This window comes from Xenopus laevis, chromosome 9_10L, assembly GCF_017654675.1.
Source record: "Xenopus laevis strain J_2021 chromosome 9_10L, Xenopus_laevis_v10.1, whole genome shotgun sequence".
Taxonomy (NCBI): Eukaryota; Metazoa; Chordata; class Amphibia; order Anura; family Pipidae; genus Xenopus; species Xenopus laevis.
The window spans coordinates 131,938,677-131,948,292 of NC_054387.1; the positions used below are offsets into that span (position 1 = coordinate 131,938,677).

At 37.4% G+C, this 9,616-nt stretch overlaps 1 protein-coding gene across 1 annotated transcript; it reads right to left on the reverse strand.

The window, feature by feature from the left end:
• Nucleotides 1-4,061: 4,061 nt before the first annotated feature.
• LOC108703866 (perforin-1) lies at nucleotides 4,062-9,050 on the reverse strand. Its single transcript, XM_018240173.2, has 3 exons — nucleotides 8,432-9,050; nucleotides 6,670-7,045; nucleotides 4,062-4,798 (listed from the first exon to the last, which is right to left on the reverse strand). The coding sequence occupies exons 1-3, from the start codon at nucleotides 8,980-8,982 to the stop codon at nucleotides 4,082-4,084; spliced, it is 1,644 nt and encodes a 547-aa protein (XP_018095662.2). The 5' UTR covers nucleotides 8,983-9,050; the 3' UTR covers nucleotides 4,062-4,081.
• Nucleotides 9,051-9,616: the final 566 nt, after the last annotated feature.

Consider the following 9,616-nt stretch of genomic DNA (forward strand, 5'->3'; position numbering starts at 1 on the left):
GCGCAACTTCGCATCTTAGTGAATTTGCCCCATAGAGTGGAGTCAGATGTTCCTCACTATAGAATAAATTTGAGATTTCCTTATGGAATTCAATACCTGTATGCTTTGCAAAAATGTCAGTTTTTCTTAACCTAGTTTGAACATTCACAATCACCCTGTGGTGTTGAGTTTAAGAACACTTGCCAGCATAAATCTTCTTTGATGTATTAAAAAAAATTAATTAAAAAACAAATGTCATGTTTGCTTATTTATGAAACTTTGAGCTTGGGAGTTTACAAACTCAAAAACCTTGAATTAAAAAAATGGCTTGAATTTTGCTTAGGGCTTAGATGCCAATTTTACATTCGAGTATCTGAGGTTTTTTTTGCTTAATAAATACCAGTCATTCAAGTTTTTGGAAATATAATTCAAATTTGTTAGTTTTTGGGTCACAATATTTGAATCGTGGCTAAAATTCACATTCGAACCTTGATAAATTGCCCCTTAATGTCAAACTGAACTTCAACATGGGCTACTGCACCACAGTCAATGTGCCTGTTAAAGTATTAAGTATATAAGAGTCTCTTACTAAAGTCATTTGTAACAGTATCACCGCATGGCAGGGCTGGGACTAGGGATAGGCAGCAGAGCAACTATTTTGGCAGGTACAGAAAATAATATATATTTATTGAACTGTATTGCTGTTTTATTGTCTAAATCCAATCAACTACTACCATAACAGCTCATTGTCTCTTACCTCCCTTCCCATGTAACTTGGTCTCTATTTCTTGAAGAGGGATTAAAGGCTGGAAAAGAATATGTCTAGAAATTCTGTATTTTATGTAATGAATGTACTGTATTAGCCCAGAGGTTTAGCACTGCTATAACCCATGGCTGGAACTAGGTGTAGAAAGAAGACCCAAGTGTCTAGGGTGCAATAGTTTGGGGGGTTGTTGGACCCTAGGGATGTACCTCTCCTGACTCATCTGACTCTGACCCACCTCTAACAGTGATGAGTCAAGAGACTATCAAGGGGAAGGGAGAGAAGAACAGCAGGGAGCAGTAGCAACTAGGCATGAGCAAAATATTTCACCATGATTCAGCCAAAAAAAAACAAACACCCGTAGACTTTAATATTTTTGGCAATTTTTTTACAGTTTCACAAAGTGTCATCACTAGTGGCAAGAGTTGCTGTGGAAAGTATATTGTAAAGAAGGGCTCCAACTTATCCATGCTAACTGTACAAATGTGGGAGTAGTAACACAGAACTGCATTATATATATATATATAGATATATATATATATATGCCAGTCAAAGCCTTTCTTCCATGCCCAATTATGTCTCAAACTGCCCTCTATCCAACTGTAACACCTCTCACACGACTTCTGGCAGACTCATGGAAAACTGGATGATTAGAAAGGATGAAGCATGCCGGGGTCTCTCACACTGCCTTTATTTAAATAAATAGCTCCTATTTAGCTATGCATGACAAATGTTGTCAACAAATCAGCCCAGTGATTTCGTTAGTAAAGCTTTTCCAGGATGATTAGAAAGGTCTATCAGGACAGAAGTCAGCAGAAGGGGCAGAAGCAGATGCTTTTCATAAAGTGTTGTGTTTTAACCCATATATTGCAATTCAATGGCAAGGGGAACAAGAGCAAGACGTCCCTACTCATACTGTTAAAGGTATTGGCAAATAGTGGGTGTGTATTCTTGGTGGGGAGAGGAGTGTCCTAGTTATTAAGATAGAATGTAGTGTCATCTTTAAAGGACAAGTAAAGGCATATTTTATTGGGGTTTCCAAAAGTTAGGCACCCCAAGTGATTATATACACTTACCTCACACCCCTCACACTATTAGGAGAAAACTTTACTGTGCATGTGCACCTGGGCAAAGAATGAAGAACCCGGAAGCCAATCGTTCCATGGTGCTCACTGAAAGAAACCCAGGCTGGTGCAGTTTTCTGCTGATAAGAGAATTGGCCCAGGGTGTGAGGTGAGTATATATATATATATATATAATCATTTGGGGGTGCCTAACTTTTGGAACCCACAAGTAAAGAGCACCCTTCCTTCACCTTTAAAAAGGTTTGTGCCTTAACTGTGTTGACTCTTTACATTACAAATAATTCATATAAAATTGTATTTCTGAACCAATGCATATATTTTTTTAGTGGTAATATTGGTATGTAGGCAGCCATCTCAGGTCATTGTGTATGATCCTTTGCTTTCAGAAAGAGCCAGCACTACATAATGGAACTGCTTTTAGATAAGCTATTGTTTCTCCTACTCAATGTAAATGGAGGAGTTGCAGTGAGGATTTTTACTATTGAGTGCTATTCTCATATCTATACCTAGCAATGCAGGTGTCAGGGAGCTGTTATACTGTTACCTTTACATTGTTCTGCTAATGGTCTGCTGAAGGATAAAGGGAAGGGGGTGATATCACTTCAGTGAAGCAGTAAAGAGTGACTGAAGTTTATCAGAGCACAAGTCACATGACTGAGTGCATCTGGAAAATTAAAAACATGTCTAGCCCCATGTCAGATTTCAAAATGAAATATAAAAAAAAAAAATGTCATTGCTTAATACTGCTGGAGGAGCTCTATTATTTTGAAAAAAAACCCCATGTTTTACCATGATAGAATCCCTAAGGTTTGTATCCTGCTTTATTCTGGCTAGCAGATACTGTAGCTTCAGACATGAAATGAATCAATAATACAGACTTTTTGAACTCATTATATTTTATGTTGTTTTTAATGCTTTAAAAATACAATTTCTAAAGAAAGAGGCGATAGACCGAAATATCAAGTTAATGTAATGTGGCCTTAAAAAGCATAAGCATAAAAAACTAGTAAACTAAAAGTTGATAGTGAGTAGCCATTGTATGTTATGTATGGTAGCCATCTAAGCATAGCCAACATTGAAATTGCTTCTGTAACTGGGTGCCCAAAAATATTTACCGTATATACTCGAGTATAAGCCGACCCGAGTATAAGCCGAGGTACCTAATTTTACCTACGTAAACTGGGAAAACGTATTGACTGGAGTATAAGCCTAGACAGCCCTGTCTCCCAGCAGCGCACATTCCGCCAAAGCGACCCCCCCAGCGATCAACCGGACTTCCTTGCAAAGTTGATGGTGACAGAGAATTGCCAAACGGATTACTGTGTGCATCGTCCCACTGTCCCACTACCATGTGCAGAGGGTGCTGTGTGATATTGCCATCACTGTTAATCTTTCGTATAACCAACAGAGGGCGCTGTGTGATATTGCAGTCACTGTTAATCCTTCATATAACCAACAGAGGGTGCTGTGTGATATTGCAGTCACTGTTATTCTTCCATATAACCAACAGAGGGCGCTGTGTGATATTGCAGTCACTGTTAATCTTTCATATAACCAACAGAGGGCGCTGTGTGATATTGCAGTCACTGTTAATCTTTCATATAACCAACAGAGGACGCTGTGTGATATTGCAGTCACTGTTAATCTTTCATATAACCAACAGATGGCGCTGTGTGATATTGCCATCACTGTTAATCTTTCATATAACCAACAGAGGGCGCACTGTTATTCTTTCATATAACCAACAGAGGGCGCTGTGTGATATTGCAGTCTCTCCCCAAGCGAACTGTTGGTATAGGAATGATTAAAAATGACTGCAATCTTAGCTACTGCCCACTGACTCGAGTATAGGCCGAGGTAGACTTTTTCAGCACATTTTGGATGCTGAAAAACTCGGCTTATACTCGAGTATATACGATAACCTGAATATTTGAAGAACTACACAAAATGAATATATATATATATTATAGATAGTGAAGGGTGAATCTAACCCCTTTTGCGTTGATGAAAATTTGTGAAATTAACCGAACTGCATTGAAGTCTATGTGCAACACAATATATATTTTTTGACGCACAACAATTTTTTTTCACCCATTGAAGTCTATGGGTGACATTTTCGTGGTGAAACTTGGTGAAAATTTTCACTCATCACTTATTAAGGAATATTAGCTATAATATTTTAAAATAGTTTCCCCCTCATTGAAATAGCATAGAGTGACTTTATGGTGGGGGCTTAAAATAAAGGTCATGGAATTTATTTAATTGGCACAGGGCTATAATCTTGACAGTAAAGCCCCTGAAGATGAGTAACACAATTTGCTGTAATTGTATAGGTTACACTTCCGTGGGGAAGGTAACAGGTTTTTTCTGAAGTACCAGACATCAGAATAATCTCACATCTACCAAGGAATTTATCAGGAGTTACATTATTCCTATCCCACACCTCTATGGAATACTTTTTAGAGTCACCGAGTTTCACAAAATCCAAGTCAAACTCAATATCCCAAACGGGGTTGTTATTGTTCCAGACTGTAGGCGACTGAGCTTCTCTGCTGTCATATTTGAATTTGACATAACTATCTGTCTTTGAAAAGATGTCCCCACGTAGGTCTTGTGCACTTTGGATTTTCAGTATAAGTTTGGCCATTCCTTGGTTTGTTGGGCAGCAGTCTGAGTTCATGTATTTGGTTGTAGGGCAAGTGCAGGGACAGTCAGGACCCCGGCTTGGGGGAGAATATCCTGGGCAGGAGCAGTTCTTTGTGAAAGCATTTTCCTTAATATACTCACTAACTGCAATTCTGAGATTTTCTTTTTTAGGTCCATCAAATCTCACCAGGTTGTGTATGGGCTCTATAGAATAGGTCAGTAGATCTGGATCAGTCTTAAGACTCGCCATCCATTCTTCAAATACTTGAGATCCCTTTCCTTCCTCAGTGTTCAGAAGATCAAAAGTGACTTTTCCTCCTTTCACCTGTAAAACGTAAGATGGCTGTTAAAATGTGTTTCAATCTCCCTTTAGGTTTAGTTCAGTTTGATAGCGCATGACAAAACAAGTATTCAGGTTCCAGGGATCTAGGAAGAATTGCATTGTTTTTCATTTTCCCCATTTATGACTATATTAGGTGGGGTTTATATATGGTTTAAAGGGACTAGTTTTCCAGCACTCAGAATTTGAAAATAAATCAAATTTCTGCTTAATTAGCTCAGCGTGTTCCAAGGTATCGTAGTTTATCTAGAGGTAAGTGATAAGAGTGCTGAGTGGACTAGTTTCACTAATGTTTGGAGCTTCTACAGTAATACAATAATTGAAAAACTCAAATGTAAAACTTCAGAATTTAAAAATTTGCAAGTTCATGTAAAAGTCAATTGGAGTTAATGGGGCAAAATGTAAGCTATTTTTTTAATTTGAGTTCTTTCAAAGTTTTTTTGACCTTAAAAAAGTTCAAGTTTCTTTGAGCTTGTAAACTCACATATTATCATTTTTAAGTTTTATTCACAATTGTATTCAATCAAGGTTTTTATATTCAGATTTTTAAAATAAATAGAGAGTTTTTTTTTAAATTGTGAGTTTATTCAAAGTAGAAGAAAACTCTGAAACCTCACAAATTTGATGCTTGATAAATATGCCCCTTAATGTACAGTATGGAAGAATAGGGAAGTACCAAGTCCATGGTTCAATTCAAGTTTTCGCTACTACACTTAATGCAGAATTGGTATTTGAATCAGAACCCTTGAAGTCAAGTGACTATAACACTGGATGACCAAAGGAAGAAAAAAATCCTGATAACACTTGAACACAACTACTCCTACAACTGTACACCTCTAAACAATATGCCTCCTATGAACACACAACAAAAGACACACATTCTCAGACACACAAGCCCAGACTAACAGCTTCAAAACTTTGCACAGCAAAAGAAACAGGAATAAAAAAAAAAATTAAAACATATCAAAGGGTTGGGTGGCAACAGTTAATAAAACACATAAAGTAATAAACAAAGTCAAGGGTACAAGTAGAAGACAAAAAATGCCACAAGTTGGAGCACAGACAAGAGAAGAAAGTTGGGTGACACTGAAATACATGAGAACATATTGGGCATTATTTATCAAAATCCAAATGTTTTAAATAAAAAAAGTTAGACCAAACTAGAATCCGTGATTCTTTATCTTTATTTATCCTTATTTATCATTAATAAACAACGAAAAAATTGGATCAGGAAAAATAGTGACTTTTTCTGATTTTCTAACAAAAACCGAGATTTTTGAGATTGTCACACGAAAAATCTGAAAACTTTTCGTATTTGACGTCTGAAAATACTGAATTTTTCATGAAATCAGTGGAAAAGCCCAAAATGTTCAGATTATCATAGGAAACTTAGCGCAGACCATGATATCTTCAAATTGTAAATAGGACCTCTGCCATTGACTTCTACAGGACCTCGACCAGTTACTACATGATTTTTTTTGCACTGAAAATTCGGATTTTATAGTAAATTAAAGCATTTTTTAGCATTCGGATTTTAATAAATAACCCCCTTTCTATGGGAAAGGCAATGAGAAGAAATGGAATATGTGCATGAACATTACAATGAATCCATTATAGAAGAAACAAAAAAGTTGGACATAAAAAAAGAGGAAAAGGCAGGAAGGATGAATAAGGACAAAATAAACCAGTGAATAATAAAACAGAAGGTGGAAAAAAAAATGTAATTGCAATAAATGTTTGCAATCCAGCAAACTGCATTCACTATAGGTATCCCAGATTGTTCTGGAAACCACATATCACATAGTGACAGTATCTATGGTTTAATTCATATTGTAAGCATTTTTGCTGTCTCTCACCTCCCAGATCCTTTCACTGAATGTTGAATGAAAGTTGGTCCCACGCTTTGCAGTTTTTGCAATTTCTTTGCACCTGCTTAATTCAGTGCTGATGGAAGGGTCGCTTACTGGGAAACCTGCAGAGATCTTTGCCTCAACGCTAAGACAGTCCTTCACTTCATCCAATCTCATACCTTCCATGGCCACTTGGCAGGTCCTCAGAGCAGTCACCTCCGAGACTTTGCCTCCAACCTCTGCTTGCACTATGTAATGGGTTCCATACTTAGCTATCAGCTTTTGGTACTGTTCCTTGTTTTTCTTTTTATAGCTGTGAGGGAGTTTCTGTAGAGACTTGGTAAAATCCTGGGTAAGTGGGGGGTCCAAAGACAGACGGAATCTGAAAAGAAAAAGAATATACAATGAAGAAATTATATTGTGTGCTTCTGCACTGAAGTATGAACCCATGTTGCCGGAATTCAGCATGTGTATGTCCCAACATCTGAATTTTTGAAAGTGAGACAATTTAGACCATTCCATGATCTACACTGGACATGCTCCATTGTGCCCACATCAACCCTAATCCGCCCCAAACCCAACTCTGTAAAAATTGGGATGCATGCCTTCTGACAGCAAACATTTTAGAGGATATTTCATGTTCTGAATATGTGTAAATGTTTTTTTTCATCCAATCAATATTTATATGTATTTTCTAAATGTCTGGTAGGACCACAGTTTCAGTTTAACAATATCTCTTTTAAATGCATTATTATTATACGTGGTTGCCTCCATGCCACCTGAAGATATCTAAATAGCTGAGAGCTAGTCAAGCTCTGACTGATACTAATGTCCACTGTTCGGCAGAACTATTGACAATGAAGTGCCATCAAGAATTGCCTCATCTGCGGGTTTACTTAGATGGCTAATCAACTGCTCCACAGAATTCAAAAGCAATAAGTATAATCTAATTTAAACAGCCTACCCAACTTTTAAACAATTTGGGCCCCACCCGGTACACAGTGGTACAAGTCTATTTGGAGGAGGACCATTCATATGAATATATAAGGTATATAAATGTAATGAGTATGCCTGAAAAAAATACACACATGTTTCAAACGGATAGGCATGGATATACAATATGACAATAGTCTATTATAAAAACATTAGCATATTCTTTATCATCTCCAAGGTTTTTACCAAACTCAGATGGGGAAGGAGCCAGTAATCCTGTTTCTGATCCCTCAAATCCACAATCTACAGACTGCATGCAGTCTTAATTACTTTCAGGCATGGCCACCAACATGTATTGGCATCAGAGTATTTTCTCAGGAGTTTCAAAAGCAAAGATTACCGGGCAGATTTTTGTAATGACAATCTAAAGAAACTGAACTTGCTAAACAATCATGAAAACATTTTACCACTCATCCAAGTGTTTTGCGGAAGCCTTGATGCTGTATATTAGGATTTGGATCAATGAAAAACCTTTATAGACAGCTATTTGTAAATGAATTAGGGCATTTTTTTTCTTGGTGTTACCCAGTGGAGTAACTAGAATTTACTGGGACCACAGCAAATTAATTTTAGGGCCCCAAACATATCCAGGAGTTGACCTGTTTTACAAATACATGTTGAAATTACTCTTTATTTGGGCCTCAGGGGGGCTCCTATACCTCCTGGGCCCCCCTGCAGCCACAGGGGCTGTTTCCTCTGTAGTTACACCACTGGTGTTACTGGTGTTTTCAATACTGGGACCTTTTATTGCTAGTGGTTCTATTTAATTTCTTACCTGTAGAAAGCACAGCTGAGCTTGTGGGAGAGAAAGCTGTATTTGTCAGTAACAGTTTTACTCTCAGCAAACTCAGCCAACCTTGAGTGAGACCCAGCCAGGGCTGTATGCATGTTTACAGTTTTGATTGGTATATCTAAACCCAATTTCCAGTTGTTCTGAATATTAGAGGCTTCTTTGTTAGCTAAAGACACCTTTGACCTCATAAAACTACTAACAATGTTCCTGGAGCAAGAGGACTGAGGTCTCCAGTCCACCATGGATATTGGCAGTTTCTCCAGGGTTTTTCCATTAAATGGGTTGTTACACATGGTGCATGTTTTGTTGGACATTTGGTATATTTGCATGTCAAGAAGAGAGGCGCCAGTGTTCTTCATGGTCACAATGTCTATGCCTTGTCCCAGTAATGTGTGACCTGGTACAAACGAGGCTTTCTTGCATTGCTCTGGAGAACCAATTTGGCAGGCATATGTGAGTGGCTCTAGATTGGTGGAAGATGACTTAGGCAAGGCAATGAGGAGAGTGAAGAGAATGAGCATGTTTAGTTTCATGAATAATGACCTACAAAACAAAAATACAGATTATATTAGATGGGGTCTATGGCGAATGGCACACAAAGCCTATGTAGAATATGATAGAATGAAAGTGTGAAAGAGAAAATATGAGGAAGGCTATGAAGACATTAGAGTGGGGAAACAAACATGACATTGAGTATAAAAAGTAGGTTCCTTAAAAACTAAAACTGCAAATGATGTATGAATGTAAAAATACTAAATGTATTATATTTCCTTCTTTAAGAATCTATACACTTTACCTGTTGTGTACTTATATATGTTAAACCTGTTCCATATCAAAAAGAAATGCAGTACAGCTAAGGTGACTGTTCACTCTACCCAAAACTTATTCCCCAATCTCTTTTCCGCTGTTTTGTTAATGCCATGAAACCACCGAAAAAATGACTTGACTGATCATTAAAGACTCCTGGTCACCTTCCTTTGTAGTATTCTCCAATAATGATGGGCAAAATATTTTGCCAAGTTTCGCCATGAAAATGATGCTCATAGACTCCAATGAGTGAAAAAAATTGTCATGCTTCAAACAAAATTTGTCGAGTGTCAAAAAAATCTTGTCACCCATAGACTTCAATGCATTTTAGAAATTTTTTGCCATTTTGGGAACTTTCGG